The 18,147-nt window shown below is 46.4% G+C and overlaps 1 protein-coding gene across 3 annotated transcripts in view; it reads left to right on the forward strand.

Annotated features, from left to right (window-relative positions):
- The window catches only part of BCL11A (BCL11 transcription factor A), a 247,535-nt gene that overhangs the window by 75,311 nt on the left and 154,077 nt on the right, over positions 1 to 18,147 (forward strand). The window contains exon 1 of one of the 3 annotated variants that reach the window (XM_083432585.1): positions 12,782 to 13,435. The exons of the other annotated variants lie outside the window; for them this stretch is intronic. Within the exon in view, the coding sequence (XP_083288711.1) occupies positions 13,381 to 13,435 (55 nt within the window). The 5' untranslated portion in view covers positions 12,782 to 13,380. Of the gene's footprint in view, positions 1 to 12,781; positions 13,436 to 18,147 lie in introns of those variants that run through there. 3 annotated transcript variants of the gene reach the window in all.

Consider the following 18,147-nt stretch of genomic DNA (forward strand, 5'->3'; position numbering starts at 1 on the left):
GGTTTCACCCCAAAGCTGATGCTGTTATGCTGCAAAGAGTTTCTTTGCACATCAAGCTTCTAGGCTCAGTGTTTCTCAATCAGGGAGCACCCCCGAGAGGGAGCATATGAATAAGTTGGGTGGGTGTGCATTTCACATAAATATGTAGAAGATATGTAGAAAATTGAGAATAAAAAATATGTGGTGTTATGTTCAAAAGGTGAGAAGATCATACACAGATGATTACTTGAACTGCATGTTATCACAGGTGCACAGGTGCAGCATTATTTCACAAGCAGTGCAGTGTTCTATATAGACAGCAGTTGGTTGTGCATGGTGTGGTTAATAAGTCACATGCTTAGTTGTACAGTACATTGTCATTAATTCTGAGAACCTTTGAACATACCATACACTGTTGCTATTACATATCAAATATGCTCATACGTATCTTTTTTAGCCAGAACCTCATCTATTTCATCTTTGCTTCATCACATCCTTGTAAATACCCTTAAAGTACTAATCTATTTTTTTTCACCTAAGGCCTGTTTTGCATCTTGTGTTTCTTCTGCAACCAGTCTGTGGTCCCACTCAGCCAATGTTGGCTTATTATAACGGATGTAAAGATAGAAGTTTTCTGTTTGAACAGATTAGGGTTGCCGTATGTCCAGAATTTCCCAGACATAGTCAAGACTTGTCTGTCAAAAATGCCATCCGGGCAGAATTTTCAAAAAGCGGCTAAAATGTCCAGGAAAAACCAGGCATATAGCAGCCCATATGAGTGTTGATTTTTTTTGGAGATTTCCCTAAAATATACGTTTAAAAACTTTTGAAATATGACAACCCTAGCACAGATAGTTGGGCCTTGCTTTTACTTTTGAGCACAACATTTGCACTTGTGAACCTCTTGGCATCAGCACTATGGGGTTTGGCAGCTAGCAGGTGTGTGTGAATTGTAGCAATGTTATTGTAATTTGGAAACCCTTCAGAGAATTTGACCTTGTCCCTCAAAGCCATTGAGTGTATACTCTCAACACACTCAGTGTCCAGTATTTCATTAATGAAAGCAGATGTTTATATTTTTGCTTTATGGAGGAGTGCTACACTAAAAGAAGTATAGTGTCCTGATGTAGGGAAGTAATAGTCCCATTCTACTCTTCTTCGATCAGACCAGACCTGGAGTACACCTGGAGTGTCCAGTTCTGGGTACACAATTTAAGAAGGCTATTGACAAGCTGGAACAACCAAGATTATCAAGGGTTTGGAAAGCAAGCCTTATGAGGAACGGTTGAGGGAGTTGGGTATGTTTAGCCTGGTAAAGAGGAGACTGGGAGGAGATATGATAGCCATCTTCAAATATCTAAACAGCTTTCACATGGAGGATGGAGCAAGCTTGTTTTCTCCTGCTCAAGAAGTTATGACCTGAACCCACAGATTCCAATTAGAAGAAGGAAATTCTGACTAAACATCAGGGAAACCTTTCTGACAGTAAGAGCTGTTTGGCAGGTGCTTCTCCTTCCTTGGAGGTTTTTAAGCAGAGGCTGGATGGCCATCTGCCATGTGTGCCCTTGTTGAGATTCATGCATTGCGGGGGGGGGGGGGGGTAGACTAGATGTTCCTCGGAATCACTTCCACTCTACAATTCTATGGTTCTATGTAAGGGCAAATATAAGTAGATTTTCTCATTTGATTGTATTTTTAAGACAATCTCACCAGCATTTACTTCAGTAGATCAATTGGGATTTTTAGTAGACTTGAGAACATTGGAATAGGTTCAGTGAAGATTTGTATCTCACTGTCCTTCAGTTTGTCTGGTGGATCTGCTCTTTAGGCTAAAACCAAGCAATACAACAGACTGGATGTGGAAAGTGACATAAGATGTGCTCTACCTTCCACTGTGCCCAGAATCCAAAGCTTGTGATGAGCTTACAGTATCGATGCTCACATTAATAATGTGATGGATGGATACACTGGGATCTGACTCTTCCCTGTTGAATAAGGAGGGACCAAAGTTCAGCTTTGCATGCAGAAGGTCTGAGGTTCAACTCCTGCCATCTGTGGTTAAAAGGAATTGGGTAGCAGATGCTGATAATGCCTCTTTCTGCCCCAGAGTGATGCTACCAGTTAGATGTTCTCAAACCGCAATCCATGGACTGCTGGTGGTCTGCAAGCTCCATTCAGCAGTAGAAAAGTTTTTTAACAGTTCAGAACATCTATCCATACTTTACCTTGCAATCAATTATATTTTTTTTCTGTTGGAGATCAAGACTGTTTGGACCAGGGCCTTTATCTGTAATGTGGTATGTTCATTACTTACCACCTGTCAAGTCCAAATATAGAAACAAGTGAATGCTGAATCTCAAAAACATCCATTGAATTAGGAAGGGAAAACTGCAGTTATTAAATTATGAGTAATGTATGTGCTTTGATTTGTAGAAAAAAGGTTTATTAAGTGGTATGTTGCAACACCCCCCTCCCCATAATTTTCAAGTGGCCCACCTACACACAAAAAAGTTTGAGAACAGCTGGATTAGATGAACAAATAGTCTATTGTGATTTCAGGCAGCAGCCTATATTTTATTTATTTAAACATTTATATATCTCTTTTTCTCTCTCAAAGCAGTTTGCAATCTCCAAAAAAACAAACAAACCACAAACCTGAGTCCACTTAACAATAAAATATGAAAACACAGAGTAGGACACAGCTGAACAATAAACCAGCTTAAAAATGGAGTGCAGAAACAATATAAAACCTAATACAGAACATAAAAGCACTATTACACACTAGTAAGACATAAAAACCAACAAGAGTAAAAAAAAAATCACAGAAATACGAAATGCTAATTTGGGAATTGTAAATAGAGCCCATTGAAATTTTGGAGTGTGCGTGATGTGCATGTTTTGCCATCATGTTTGATTTAATGTCTCCTTCACACGTGCAAGGCACTGGCTTGATGATCGAGTGACAAAACTGGCACGTGTGAACCACTCCCAAAGGCTGAGTAATTAGCGAAGAGCGGCCAAGTGGCACTGACCACGCATGTCTCCATGGACCAGTCCTGAATTATTTGAAGTGCATCCAAGCCTCGCCCCGCCGCAGCACTTCGACGCCGTTTGCTGCGGGAGCCCCCCAGAAACGACCGTGCAACCCCCAGCTCGGGAGGCGAGTTGGAAGCTGCTTGTTTTCTCGTCCTAAGACCCGGAGCTGAAAGCACTTCTCACCATCAAACAAAGCAATTCTCTCTCTCCAAACTCTGCAACCCACCTCCGAAAGGTTAGGTCCGGAGGCCAAGCTGGAAATACTTATTGGTGAAAAGATTGGGAAATCCTGCATGATACAGGTTCGCTCTCAGCCCTGTCCCGGTTTTTTGTTGTTTAACTCCATGCATCTGCCATATATATATTTATTTCCACTTTCTAATTACTGATGTATAAGGCGCCGCGTGAATGGAGAAACGTGTGTTTTTTTAAAAATAGCAATGATGAACGTAGAATCCATTATACGCAAAGGGATCACTATAGGGAGCACATTTGCAGCCCGGGCCCGCTTAAGAGATGCCGGGAAGGGTCGTAGCTCAGCGGCAGAGAATTTGCATTGGACGCAGATGGTCCCAGGTCCAACCCCCGACATCTCCAGGTAAGTTCATTCTGAAACTCTGGAATAAACCGCTGCCAAGTCAGTGTAGACAATACTGACCAATAGTCTGATATGGATAAATACGACAGCTTCTTGCCACGCGCTTACGTTGCTGTGTTGAGAGTAAGTCCCGCTGAACTCACCAAAGGAAGCCCACAAAAGATTCCAGCCTTAGACATTTTTGAAAGCTCAGACCTTCCCTGGGATAAAGATGAAATAAGATCCCACAGAATTTAGTGAGTTCGATCAACCAGACGTGCAGACCAAGACTATTTGTACAGTAGTGACTTGAAAGTAAGCCCTTCGGTGACTAACGGTGCTTAAGCCCCATATATAAGTGCGCACAGGATTGCTGTCCGAATACCTCAAACTGAGGCCTCTTGTGTTCCAATGGCGCTTACTCTCGTGCAAGGTTTGCAGCCTTAACGTGCTACACTTCGGCTGGATCGTGGCGAGAAGACTCAACCAGAGTTTGTCCGCTTTAAAGTCGAGGTCCTAGCTGGGCGTACCTGGTGTGTTTGTGTATATAACCTTGTGTCATTAAAAACGAATAGGAACAACTTGCACGCACACCCCTGTCCGCCTGACCAAGGGTGTTTGTACGTTACACTGAAGGAACACAATCTCTGTACACAAATGGTCGAGGTGCACGTGTGCACGGTTATTCATACGCCACCTTCATGGAGTGAACAGTACAGGCGGTATTCACATGTTAACTTTCCAGGAATCTGCCGCTGAACTGTTCAAATCAAGTGTACACTCCGTCGCACAAACACCAAACCCATTGTATCTGTGTTCAGTGCAGCGTGTGAACACGTCTTCTGTCTTTATAGATAGAGGTGTGTGTGTGTAGTTTTGATTCAATCCCCACTCCCGTCAGGTTAGCCGGTTTCAGAAAAAGAACCTCTATTTTTAAAAAAGTAGGTGGGAGAAGAAAGGTGTTTGGGGTTTTTTCTAAGGGTATAGCCACACCTCAGATCTAAGCAGGACGAAAGCCCCAGGGTGTCCAGGAGACAGTTGTGGGGAGGGACGGAAGTAAAGGGTCTGTAACAGAATCCGCGCAGGCCCAGAGGTGGGGAACCTGTGGCCCTCCAGATGTTCTCCAGCTCCCATCATCTCTGGCGATTGACCTGCTGTCTGGTGCTGATGGGAGCAGGAGTACAGCAAGATCTGGAGGGTTACAGAAGCCTTGGTGTAGAAGGGAGTTGTGCGAAGCTGAACAACCACTTCGCAGTTGTGCGAAGCTAAACAACCACACCAGGGGGAGCTCACGTGGTGTCAGGAGTGCCAGCTTGGCCCCGCGACCGTGGATGCCCGGGGCGGTGGGTGCCATGTAGCGTGCATGGTCCTGGCACCGACATTTGTGGGTGCCCGACCCCTTGTTGTGTGTGCTCGGCTCAGGGACCGAATTGGCACCTGTGCGTAGTGCTCTCCAGGGGTTATGGGCTGCTACTCCCTTAAGCCCCAGAAAGCAAAGCCGGTGCTCAGGGATGGTGGAAGTGGAACCCCTCCCCCCGAGCCTGGAGGGCACCACACTGACGACCCCTGATTTCTCTGTGGTGCTATATATGGAGGCACGCCGTATAAAAATCACCGGCTCTTTTGTCTTCGCCACCATCCAGCAACAGCGCCGCCGCTCCAGGAAACTAGTATCTATGCAGCTCACTCCCTCTGTTTACTCGGAAGTAAGTCCCTTTGAGTTCCAGGGGGCTTACTCCGTGGTAAGCGTGAGTAAGAGATCCGGGCCCTGGAGCCAGCTGTGGGAGGCGGATCGGAGCCGGCCCGGCCCGGCAACAAATGGTGCCTTTTAGAGGAGGCTTGGCATATGTCTTTTAATAGAGCAGCATCCTTATCCTTCCTTCGCCCCGCCCCAGCACCGAAAGCTCCAGAGAAAAATTGTTCCCCTCCCCTTTCTTTTAAAGAAAATGTACAGTATAGAGGAATAGACAGGCCGATCTGCTTGCAAGTGATCATTGTTCAGGCTTTTTTCACCCACGCGCCTGCCCTTTTTGGGCGAGACGCAAAGAACATCAAGGCAGCCCTTGAAATGTAGCCACACATGTAGGGGGTTGCTGGTGAAGACTGGCATTTAAAGGGAAGGTTCAGCCGGCCGTGTATTCTAACTCGGAAGAACTGGGCACCAGGTTCACACGGGCGAGGAAGACACCGGCCCAGCCACCTCTTGAGAGAGACAGAATTATCTAAATGCTTTCTTCGAGGATATGTATTCTGTACAAATCTAGAATACCAGGGAAGGGTAATTTCCACTTCTCTTTTTCAAGGCAGGCAGGATAGTTAGAAAGGAAGACAGATGTTGTAGTCCTAGGCACCTTACCCCACAGAGCCTCAGTGGTGCTTGCTTCTGGTAAGCAACAAGCATAGGATGGCGTATCAGGCCCATTAGCTTCAGTGGGCGAGTTGAGCACAATTTTTGAAGGCCTCCCACTGAAAACAGTGGGATTTAAGAGTGCTTAACTTTGGCTGCACACTGGACACTGTAATATACATCACACACTGCTTTGTACACGCCCTGGAAGGAAAGGTGTGCGACAAGCTCTGGAATTCAGACTGGTCCCTCTTTAACTTTCCGTTTCCCTCCCTCCTGCCATCTTGAACACACGCTGTGCATGCTTTTTTCAAAAACTACGCGCACCCACCTACCCACAGCACGTCTGTTGTGTGCAGATATTGTAAAGGAATACTGTATACAGCAGAACTTTTTAACCTTCAAACAGTCAGATCCGATGCATGTTTACTCAGAAGTAACAGCCACAGAATTCAGGGGAACTTGTTCCCATGAGTACCCACACGCATATACACATCACTGACCACATAACTTACGAACGTCTGTATACGCGTATATACAGTGTACACACACATACGCATGCTTACAAATAACCTGTATGTGCCCACATGCAATGTATACGTCTCGCTCTCGGTTCATTCAGAAGCAGTTTTATCTATCGAGAGACCCTTCTGACTGCAAAGGGTTCCTACGAATGGATTCTTTTGGGTGTTAATTTTCGAGGAAGTTTCCTTGCGCTTGCGCACATCTCCCCAGGGCGTGGCTACGTATAACTTTTTGGGGGGCTGGGGGTCTCCTGTCCCAAACTAGAAACAGTCTTCTGGGCGCGCCTCACTCTCTTCAGAAGATCCCAACTTCCATACCCCAGCGCCTTTCTTTCCGTTGGACTGCGATCACCCTCCATCACCTCTTGAATTTTGCTCCCCAGGGAACCCAGCTGTTTAGCAAAGAACATTTGCTTGCCATTTAATCCTTAGGTTCCAATTCCTCCTTCCCCTCCGACAACAGGAAAATAACGTGTTTTGCTGTTTCTTCCTGGATTTAAAACCCGAAGCAAAACACTGGAAAACAGAGGAGGGAGGAATATGGAAGTTGTGCTAACTAACCTGTAGTTCTGCGTGAAAAGCAAGCATGGTGTTAGGCTGAGGGCAAGATTCATGGATCTCTCTCTCTCTCTCTGTGTGTGACACGTTTCTTGTAGCAGGGTTTGGGTGCGTGGATTGCACGTGGAAGGGGCTGGTAGTGGCGGGGGTATGACGCGCAATCTCCGCTGCTTTTGGAGGGCTGGTGACTCTCCCGGTTTACGCTCCATGGCATCCTTACCCGAGGGCAAACCTCCCGAACAACGCGAGGCTTACTTCCGAATAAACGTCAATAGTCTCGGGCTTGTAAGTCTCCTTTCTAACGGATTTAGCAGCTGGACAAGAGCCAAGAACCCTCTTCCTTTGGGCAGACAAAGCGCGCGCGCGCTTTACTCGCTAACTGTCCAGAAGGAAATCTGACCCACCCACAAAACCAGAGACGATGTTGCTTCAGATATTTTTCAGCTTTTATTTCCATCCTTCAGAGCGACAAGTGCGAAGGAGCACTTTAAATTTCCTGTGCTATTGGCTTGTGCATTATTTGTGCACTGCTTATTTTTTAGAGCTTGGTACATAAGCCCTAGTTTTGTGGCTCGCTCTCTGCTGGAGATCCTGAGCACTCTTTCTTCGGAGTAAAGCCCTATAGAATCCAACCTATTTTCCTTGACAAGAATGCAGGGTACTTTGGAAGGAAGTCGCACCTGAAAATGTCAATGGACTGTCCGAATGAGCAATACGCTTAAGGCGAAACTGTTTTACTTGGAAGCAAATCCCACTGACTACTAGATGAAGTGAGCAATTGGGGTTCCGCTCTGTGCTTTACCACTTTCGCTGTCCCATAATATATTTGTAATTTCAGGGTCCTCTCATGTTCCCAACACCTTTCCTGCCCATTTGGTCGAGACATCCCTCCCCTTTCACCTTATACTGTGTAATTCTCTCTCTCTCTCTCTCTCTCTCTCTCTCTCTCTCTCTGTGTGTGTGTGTGTGTGCGTGTGTGTTGGTTCTGACGCAGATGTTCTATCCCAGCATCTCTTCATCTTGTATCACTGCCTCTCATGGCCTGCTTTGCAGCTTCTTTTTCTTCCTGTCATCTTATCTATCCATCGATCCATCCATCCATCTATCAATTTATCTATGCGCGCGCCTGGGCGCGCGCGCACACGGAGCCATTCCAAGCGGATGTCATTTTTCACTCCCAACACTTCTCGCCTGAGAAGCGCAGAAGAGTGAGGAGGAAGAGACGGCAGAAGCGGGGAGGGGGGTGGAAAAGGCTCCTCTGGGGATGCTGACCAGCTTCTCTTTGCTGTGTGCCCTTTGAAAATATAGTTATTTATTATTATTATTTAAAAAAACCCAGTTTGTTGCTTAAGTGCGCCCCCTGGTCTTCCTGTTCTCAAGAAGGGCTGCAGAGCTGGAGAAGGTCCCAAGCTCAGCCACCGGGAGAATCCAGCCTGTCGATTCTAGGGGGGAGCCGTTGCTGTGCTGCCGCCAGACGCGCTGCAAGCAAGGAAGGAAGCAGCCGCGGTTGAAAGTGACCATCGGCCGGTCTGCTTCCAGTCCAAGAGAGATCTACATCGGGAGTTTCTTCTCGCCCCACAAATCGGTGTTTGTCTGATTTTTAAACGGGCGCAGATGATTCCCTTAGGTTGCAATCCTAACCATGCCTCCTCAGAAGTAAGACCCATTGAATCTCATGGGGCTCACTCCTGGGTAGGTCAGGTTAGGAGCGCAGCCTTATTCGCCTTGTTCACGCAAAGAATGCCCCACTGATGTAAGTGGGAACGCTGCTGCTGCTGCTGCCAATAATAATAATAATAATAATAATAATAATAATAATAATAAAAACCTCAAGTAACATTGGGTCAGAACTACAGCACCCATTCCTCTCTATGCGCACTTTGTGAGGCCCATTTAACTCAATGGGACTTGCTTCCGAGTAAACATGCAGAGGCTCAGGCTGCCTGAAGCCGCCATCCTATGCACACTTACATGGGAGTAAGCCCACTGAACGCACTGGGGCATCCTTCAGAGTATAGATGCTTAGGACCGGACTGTCACCATCAAATCTCACATATAACACACGCGTGCTACTTGCAACATATAAATTCCACAGCCGTCTCCATCTCTTTCCCTAAATTACTAGAAGTTTATACGCAACATTGGATCCGCAACTCGGTGTCCCAGACGGTTCCAGCCCCCTTCATCTCCCCGCCCGCACCCCCCCCCCCCGACTGCAGCTTAACGTCATTATTGACAATTTGGCGTGATAAAACCTCCGCTTACAGCCCCGGCAAGTCGCTCTGTTTCCTTCCCTGGGATACATCGATTCCTTGGAAGCCCCGTCCTTTCCGATGCTTTTCTGTATTCTTTTAGAGCGTTCTCTAAAAGAGCGTCGATTTTTCCTTCCTCTGACTTCGAGTCCTGCCCGCGTTGGAAGGCAAACCATTTCTTCCCCCTTCGCTGCATCTCTTCGTCTTAACCCGATCAGATTCTGGTTCTGGGAGGCGCAAGTGTGTGTGAGAGGGAATTTAAAAAAGCCTTTTGCAAAGGAGAGAAGCCCCTGTGTGTGTGTGTGTGTGTGTGTGTGTGTGTGTGTGTGTGTGTAAAAGTATGAGTCGTGAGCTCAAGCATTGCTCTGATCCTAACCACAGCTGCAATCCTATACCTCCTTGCCTGGGTGTAAGTCCCACTCAGTGGTCTGAGTAGACACGCTTAGGATCGCACTGTAAACTACTTGGAAGTTAAGCTCAATTTAAATTAGCAAAATTTGCCACTTGAGTATTAAGCTGTGCGAGAAAACAAAACACTTCTGGATGTAACAGCTCGGGTGTCTCAGATGCAGAGTACAAAGGGGCTTTCCCTCGAGTAAGCAGAGACAGCTTTACAGCCTACGTTTGTGCTGGTGTGTAGCAGAAGCAACTTGTGCGTGTGTCAGTTCAGTCTGCCCGCGTGTCAGCGAGCTGCCATCCTCGAATGGGAGTTTGTGCAAATCCTTTGCGTGTGAGTCTGAGCCAGGGATACAGAGACTTTGCATTAAGTTACCAGAGGGGAGGACGGAGAAGGAGCCATTTTTGCTGTGCCTTTGAACCCATCGTGCTGCAGAGTGTGTGAAACTGGATGTGTGCGTGTTTGCGCGGGCAGAGCAATGAGCTTGCCTATGAGCGAGAGCCTAACGCGTGAATGAGGCAGCAGCTCCTGGGTGACCTCGTGTTAAGAAAGTTAGTCGGTGCCTGGAAGACGGAGGGGCGGTGGCGGGAGCTGCTCCCAGTCTCCCTTGAACTCAATGGGTCTTCAGTACGATTAGGCCTCCACATGCTGGGGGCTGCATGATGGGCACGATCCAGCCAAAGTCCCGAGAGACAAACATCCACGGAACTGAATTCTCAGGGCACGTTCCTAAGTCAGTGTGCAGCCTGAAGCAGTTTTGAATCCCATTGATGGGCCTGGTTCAGCAGCACGTGCCGAAGACTGCAGCTCCCAAACGCCCTTACTAGTGAGTAAACGCCCTTGAATCAAGTGGGCTTCTTTCTCCACAAACAGGCACAGCCTGCACGTTTTTCCCAAGGAGGCTTTCAACTGCTTAACTTTGGCTGGATCGTGGCCAGTCGGTACGTAGCGCTTTGGGTGGGCGCTTGCGAAACGCGCTTTGCCTGGCCAGTGACACGCGTCGGCGCCGCCGCTGTTTTATGCCTCTTCTTAGCTCAGCAAGACTTGCCCAAGCCCTGAGCGGAATCTTCTCGCCCTTTGATTCTTGCAGACCCGCAGGTTTTTTCTTTTTTGGCATCCATTACTTAGATCCGACCCACCAAGCCCATACTTCGGCAAGACCATTCCTTAGCCTTGCAATTTCCATGCATTTTTGGTGTGCGTGCAACGCATAAAGCTGCAACACCTCTCTTCTGCCCCCCCCCCCCAATCTACTGCTTCCTATCTGTCCTTCAATAAGGTTGCTTGCTGTTCTCCCCCTCTGCCCCATTTTGAACCTGAAACAATATAATTGGGGGGGGGGGGGAATCACCAACGCCTTCTTCCAAAGTCCACTTCCCAGAGTTTACCTTTTCTTTCTCTTCCTCCTTCTCACCCAACCCCTCTCCTCCTATAATTTATATACTTTTCATGAAGAAAACTTTCCCTAAACTTTATCCTTTCCTATACTTGTGGATCTTCGTTCTTCCCTTTCCCCACCAAATAAAGGGTTGTTTTCTTTTTAAAAAAATATTTATTTTGATGGAGTGGGGGGTCCTTTGCTGACCTTCAGGAGTGCTTCCCTTTCACCGTTCTACATTTTGAATACGGGCTTAATCGCTGGGAGACAGATGCACTCCTCCCCTCCTTCGTCAATTTCAACTCCCCCTTGTCTGGTTCATCTAGTCTGCCTCTTACCTTTAAAACGTTACACCCTTTCTCTTCACTTATTAGGTCTTCCCCCTTCAGTGCAATGTGGGTGGAGAATCACAAATGTGATTCCTTCTCCATTTTTTCTAATTTTTTACCTCTTTTAAATACATATATACGTATAGTAGACACCCTGCTTTTTTGAAAACAACAACACTTAAAACATTTTCTCTTCCTTATACAGTGTATATTTGTACACTGCATTGTCAGGGACTGAAAGACCAGCCCCAGGGTTGCTCCCTCATCTACAATCAGGATCTGCAACCCACTTACTTCAGAGTAATCCTATTGTCTTCCCAAAAGAATGAACCCTCAGTGCTGCTGCAACAACAACAACAGGTCAACTTCTAACTCTGCAACCTGTTCTAACCTGTCTGATATTGCTGCTGCTGCTGTTTTTCTCAGTAAGATTTCAATGCATAAACCCGGGCAAAAGATGGCTGTCACTGGCCTGCGGAGTGGGGCAGATGTGAGTTAGGATGGAGGAGTCAAGAAGGCTGGAAGATATTACGATCCTATGCATCTTTTCATCGAAGCAAAGTCGGCTGTTGTCAGTAGGGCTTCTTCTCAGGCTTTTAAGTATTCACTGGGTTACAGCGTCTACTCAGACGTAAACACCACTGAATTCAGTAGAACTAGCTCTCCGGAAAGTATGTACTATCACACGGCCTCTCCCTCCCAAGTGGACATTTTAAAGTGCGCGCGCTTTTGTCTGTTGCAGGGCGAGGATTCGAACCCCCTGCTGACCAGGGAGTTTTTATCTCTCCCGTGGGGCACTTCATTTCGCATTAATTCATGCCACGGCCACTTGCTTAGATTTAGACCAATTCCAGGGAGGAAGCGCCGTCTATGGATACGAATCCTGACAAGCCAGGAGGAGCCTCCCTGGTTAGGAGCAGTGTACCTGCCCGATGGAGCGAGGCAGACGCGCGCCCACAAACACCGGCTCTGCCGTGTGAACTCCCCAGGGACAACCCGCGCGACAAGCCTGACATTCTAGGCACGCACTTCGCCCGATTGCCACCACTTCCCCAAAAACCCTTTTCTTTTTAATTGCGCGGTCAATTGCGAGCAGCAACTCGCTGCGAAAAATATTTTAGAAAGGGGACACCGGCTTGCCGTGGCTTTTGACTTAAGAGATGTTTGTTCTCTTTACGCGCTTTCCCCGCCCCTCTCCCTTTCTAGCTTTTAAATTTCCCTCCTGGCTTAATTTAAAAAAAGAAAGAAAGGAAAGAGGCCCCCCTCCCTTTCTTCCGAAACCAACGTGCCTCCTTTTCTTCTTGGTCACTCACTCTCTTGCTCCTGGGCTGGTGCGCGCCTTTACGCACGCCTCTCTCGCCTTCCCTCTGCCTCTCCACCCCCCCCCCCGTCTTCTACCACTCCTCCCTCCGGAGGAGCAGCCGCCGCCGCCGCGTGTGCCTGATGCCTCGGAGGGTAACCCCCCCCTCCCTGGCCATTGGCTTGCCCTGCGCCGGGCTCCCCCCCTCACTCTTTTGCTTGATCATGTCCAGCCCCCGATGACTGTCCATTGGCGTGGCGCAGTCCTTCCCTCCTCCCCTTCCCTCCAGTTTCGCCCTGCCCATGTTTTCTATGTCTGTGTCCATCCAGTCGCTTGACGTTCAAGTTCGTAGGGACGTCACGTCCGCACTTGAACTTGCAGCTCAGGGGGGCTTTTTGCCATTTTTTTCATCTCTCTTTCTCTCTCTCTCTCTCTCCTTTCTCTCTCTCCTTTTTTTTCTCCCGCTCTCCCTCTTGCACAGAAAGGAAAAAAAAGCAAAAGAAAAAAAAGCAAAGCCATGACTGCTATCCCACAATTCATCTTCCCCGCGCCATCTTTGTATTATTTCTAATTTATTTTGGATGTCAAAAGACATTGATGAAGATATTTTCTCTGGAGTCTCTTTCCTTGCTCACCCGGCGCTTCCCGATGTGATCCGAGCGAGAGAGCTCCGCGCGCGCCCGCCCGAGCCACCAACACCACGATGTCTCGCCGCAAGCAAGGGAAACCCCAGCACTTAAGCAAACGGGAATTTTCACGTAAGTAAAACCTTCTCGCCTCCTTCCTTTCTACCTCCCCCTCCCTTGCAAGATATAGAATATATAAAAAATAATTACATTTGCTTTGCATTTTGCAAATTCCAACCTTTTGTGCATGCATTTTTTTTTAGTTTTGCAAGGAACACAAAAAGCAACTCACCTTAAAACTCAGCCCCCCTCTTTTTATCGCTACCACCTAGATTACTTTTCAAATAAGCTCATGTTGGCAAGCACGCTGTCTCTCAAAGTTCCGTTTATTTTCTTCTTTCTTTCTCCAGTTGATTCGGCTATATTTTGCCGGAAGAGAGCGCGAGTGTGTGTGTGTGTGCGTGCGCGCGCGCCTGCAGCTTACAAATGAATTGCAACTTAAAGCAAGCGAGCAAAGACACATTTTTTTGTGCTTGCGAGGTGGGGTGGGGGGAGGCGAGCTTTTGAAAAAGGAGGAGGAAAAAGTGAGAAAAAGAGATGTGTACGGTTTGAATCGGGAGTCGATGCTCTCGTTTCACACGGGCAAAGAGATCGAGATTAGGAACTCTTGGGGCGCCTTGTCATATAAGGAGACATTCCCCCTTTTTTCAAATCCGCTTTGCTCCCTCAGTGGAGCCCCCTTTTTTGTAGACACTAAAAGGTGCAAAAGGGGGGACCTTCTCGCTGCTTCTTTTGTCTCCGCTGGCGAGATCTGGGGTGGTGGGAGATCGCCCACCCCCACCCTTCGCTGCGTGTCCCGCTCCTTTCTCTCTCTTTCTCTCTCCCCCACCGCCAAGCTCCGCACAGCGAAAGGGCAACGAAGAGGGCAGACGTGGTGTCTGTTTTGGGCCGGAGATCGGCTGCTTTTCTCTGCTTCTACCGCCACGATTAAGCTCTCCTTCCTCCACAACACCGCCCCCCCAAGCTCTTACCAACAGTCTTTTTTCACCCCCTCCCTCCCCCTTCCCTCCTCAGCACCCAAACTCCTGCTTTGCAGAAACTTGGGTTTCTGCATGCATGGAGCGAAGAAGGCGAGAAAGATCGCAGCGTGTGCGTGTGTGTGAGAGAGGAATTCCCTTCCTCTCCCTTCCTCGTACTATTTTTTGGAAGATTTTCAAGAAAAAAAGAAAAAAAAAGTGGAAGTGGATTTTGATTGGGAAAAATCTCGTGTCTGAATGTTTACAAGCGCCTCGTGTGCTGCGGAGTCGCTGCCAGGAAAACAGAGCAGGAGAAGAAACGGCTTTGGAAAAGGGGGGAAATGAATACAACGTATACGCAGAGAGAGAGAGAGGCGCACAAATGCAAGCTATATAGATTTTCTGTTTAAAAAACCCAGAAGGCTAGATCCTGTTGTCTCTGATCACAATGGGAAAATGATTACCAAATAGTAATAATAATAATAATTAACAACCAACCCAGTCTTAGACAACTCAGTACCAAAAGGGTTTTTTCGCCCTCCTATTTTTTATTTAAATGCTGATATTTATTTAATGGTGTGTTGTTGTTTTTTTTTGCAACGCACAGGCTTCCTTTCTCCCAGCCAAGCGGTGCACAAAAGCTTGAGCCGTGCTTGCTAGCAAACACAAAAGGGAAGTCTGGTCTGGACTTGAGATGGTTGGTTGAAGGCGGGCTGGCGAGGTGTGGGGGGTGGGGAGAGAAGAGAGGAAGAGATGAAATGTACAAGTAGTGTTTGCAAAAGAGAGAAATTTGCATGCTTTTTTTTTTTTTGAAGGCAGGGGAGATGTTTTGTTGCCCTTTCCTCTTCTAATTTGCAAGATTAAAGCCCCCTCCCGGGCTTTTGCAAAAGTTTGTATTGTAGCCTCCCCCCCATCCATAACCTCCGTCTGAATTGCAATGCAAAGTAATATCGCTTTTGCAACACATACACTTAGTTGAAGTGACCCAGCGATAGATTTTAAAAGCAACCCCCCCTCTCAAATTGCATGGGTTAAAGAAGATGTATTTTAAGAGCTTCTCCGCAGATTATTTTTCTATCTCACACCCCCTCTTCTGCTGATTTCTTACATTTTTTTTAAGATGCAGAACGGTGCGTTGTGTGTTGCAACATAACTGTCACACTTTAGGACGTCCTATCGCCACCCAAACACGTTGCGAGATTCTCCCTTCAGCCAGACTGATAACCTAATTTGACTCTTTATCTCCAACATACCATGGGGGGGGTGAGGAAAGAAAGAGCAAAATTGTGCTTTTTTTGGGGGGGGGAACTCTTCCCCGTGGAACCACCCCCACTTCAAGATTTGCAAACTAAACCCCCAACCTTAAATCCCCTGGCTTCCCACCCACACCAAATTCCTAGAGATCTTAACAGTTTAAAAAAACGAATAGACACATACACAAAAATGCAACCTGTTTGTTTGTTTGTTTAAATGAGATAGGGGAGTGAGAGTGTTTTTGGGGCACTAAGTACAGTTGCTATGCAAGTTTTGCTTTTCCTGTCCCCACCCCCATTTCTGAGCCTTGGGGCACAGGGTGGAAAAGGAGGAGATGGGGGGGGGGGCGATCTGTGTGGGAGTGGAGTTAAAACAATTCTTTGCCTTTTTTAATTTTAAAAATGCAAGTTTTGGCCACTAGGAGGCAGAGTCAGATCAAGAAACCCCAGCGAACTTGAACCTGATCCGTTTTGCTCCCATCTTTTAATTTTCTACATTTCTCGTTTGGCAAAGGAAGAAGGTGTGGGTGGGGTGCGCGTGTGAGTGTGTAGAGATCCCCCCCTTCTCTCCCTCCTGCACCCAATAATTCCACCCCTCCTTCTTTGTCTTTAGTTTTTATCTTAGGGTAATGCTTAAGCTTTCAAATTGCACCTTTACAAGCTGTCCTCCTTCCAGAATATATCTGTTAAAAGCTTTCATTCTTCCTGTGAGACCCACTCCCACTCCAGAGAAATCCTCCCGCCGCCTGTCCACATTAAGAAAAAAACGGTGAAATTAAAAAGAGGGCAATAGTTGATCCTTTGACACTTGGATTTGCCCTGTCATACCCTCTTCTTAAACATGTCCTATATAAAATACTTAAGTACAGAGCAAGCAGTGTGAGACGACCCTCCCCAAGACATATGCTAAAATCTTTCCCACAGATGCACCTTAGATTGTTAAAAAGAAGGCAAACTCTGCAAAGATGCCAGGATGTTTTCTTCCTGGCGACTTTTTGATTCTTTGGCCTGACTTGCAAGAGCATCTGCTTTTGTTTGGGTGGCTTGGTGGGGATCTGTTATCCGCCCCCTCCCTTTCCCCGGACCCTATTTGAAAGCTGATCGCTGCTTTTGAAAATAAATAGAGCTGGGTTTTTGTTTTTAAAGTAGATCCAAAAGAGAACGGCTGGCCCCAGTCAAGGAGGCCAGGAAATACCTTGGCTTGTCTTGCACGTGTTTGCAGATGAGGCTTCCCTGCCTAGCACTTCTCCCCCCTCCCCATTGTGTTTTCCGCTCTTTCCCAAGTTCGCTTCCAGATCTCTGTTCACCTCAATACTACACGGTCACTCCTTTTCTTTTTCCGTGCGTGTTTTAATTCATCCTCCTCCTTCCACTTCTCCAGCTCCGCTTTCATGTGCTTCTTCAAACCACTAAACTAATCCTAGCATTCCCTTGGAAGCAAACTTGAATCTGGGTGACCGAATTTTATTTTTATTTTTATACACATATTTGTTTAAAAAAATCTTTTTGGAGGGTGCTATGTGTTTAGTTTCTCTCTGTTGTTTCTGGTTGAGGTTTCATTGTTCCCTGTAGATCCATTTTTTGAAAATGAAAGACACATTTTTTTAAAAAAAAAATCAGGAACGTACCCTCTTGTTTTTCTTTACTCTTTTTTATCCTCCTTTCTGCTCTTTGGAAAGAAGTGGAAATCCATGGCCCCGTGAAATACTGAGGTATAATAATAATAATTAATAATAAACTCCTTATTAACAGCAGCTAAGATACCTATTTTTCTTGAGGATCCATTGATTTGAGCAGAAAAATCAAATGCACAAAATATAGTGGAAGTGGTGGTCACTGGAAAAAAAGAACTAGCATGCAAATCAGGATTAGCAGTAGTAGTAATAATAATAATAATAATAAGTAATAATAAGTAATTAGGTGCTTGTGTTTTGCACCTGGTTTCAAATAACAGCAATACCATGCTTTCTCTGCTTTAGGAAAGCTTTTGGAGCAAGCTATGTGCCAACCCTGTTTCAAACACTACGCTATCATTCTTCTTAATTAGCAATCATTTATGTTAAGAGCACCGAAAAATATGTGCAGGGTATGGGTTTTATATCTGTACATTTGAATATCTTGTTATTTTCAAGAACTTTGCCTCCTATAAAATTAATTGGCTGAATGCAGAGGTGTAATCAACAACGTTTTTCAGCTGCCTCTTCATTTACTGGTTTTGATGAGAATTCAACCGGTTTCATGGGCTTCACAAGAAACCTCTTTTGATGCCCATTATTTAGCATGATTTTTAACTGCCTGGAAAAAAGGTTCTGTCTCACCTTGCTAAACCATATTACTAATTTCACAAGCACTTCAGGCCTAAAATATTGCAGTTTTTTCTAATTGCTAGGGAGAAGTTGCTGTCGCTGAGAAATATTTAATTGTTCTGACATTTTTGCTGCTTAGACTGTGCTCTGAAGTTTGCAACTGGGTTGGTAGTGATGGTGATTATTTCAAGTTTTAAGTGTCTTTCAAAGGGAGAACATGGCCTTGTGTTGCTAGCCACTTTGTAAAAATGCAGCCTGATAATCTTTCT

The sequence above is a fragment of the Podarcis tiliguerta genome, assembly GCF_965153285.1.
Source record: "Podarcis tiliguerta genome assembly, chromosome: 3".
In the NCBI taxonomy this organism is placed as follows: Eukaryota; Metazoa; Chordata; class Lepidosauria; order Squamata; family Lacertidae; genus Podarcis; species Podarcis tiliguerta.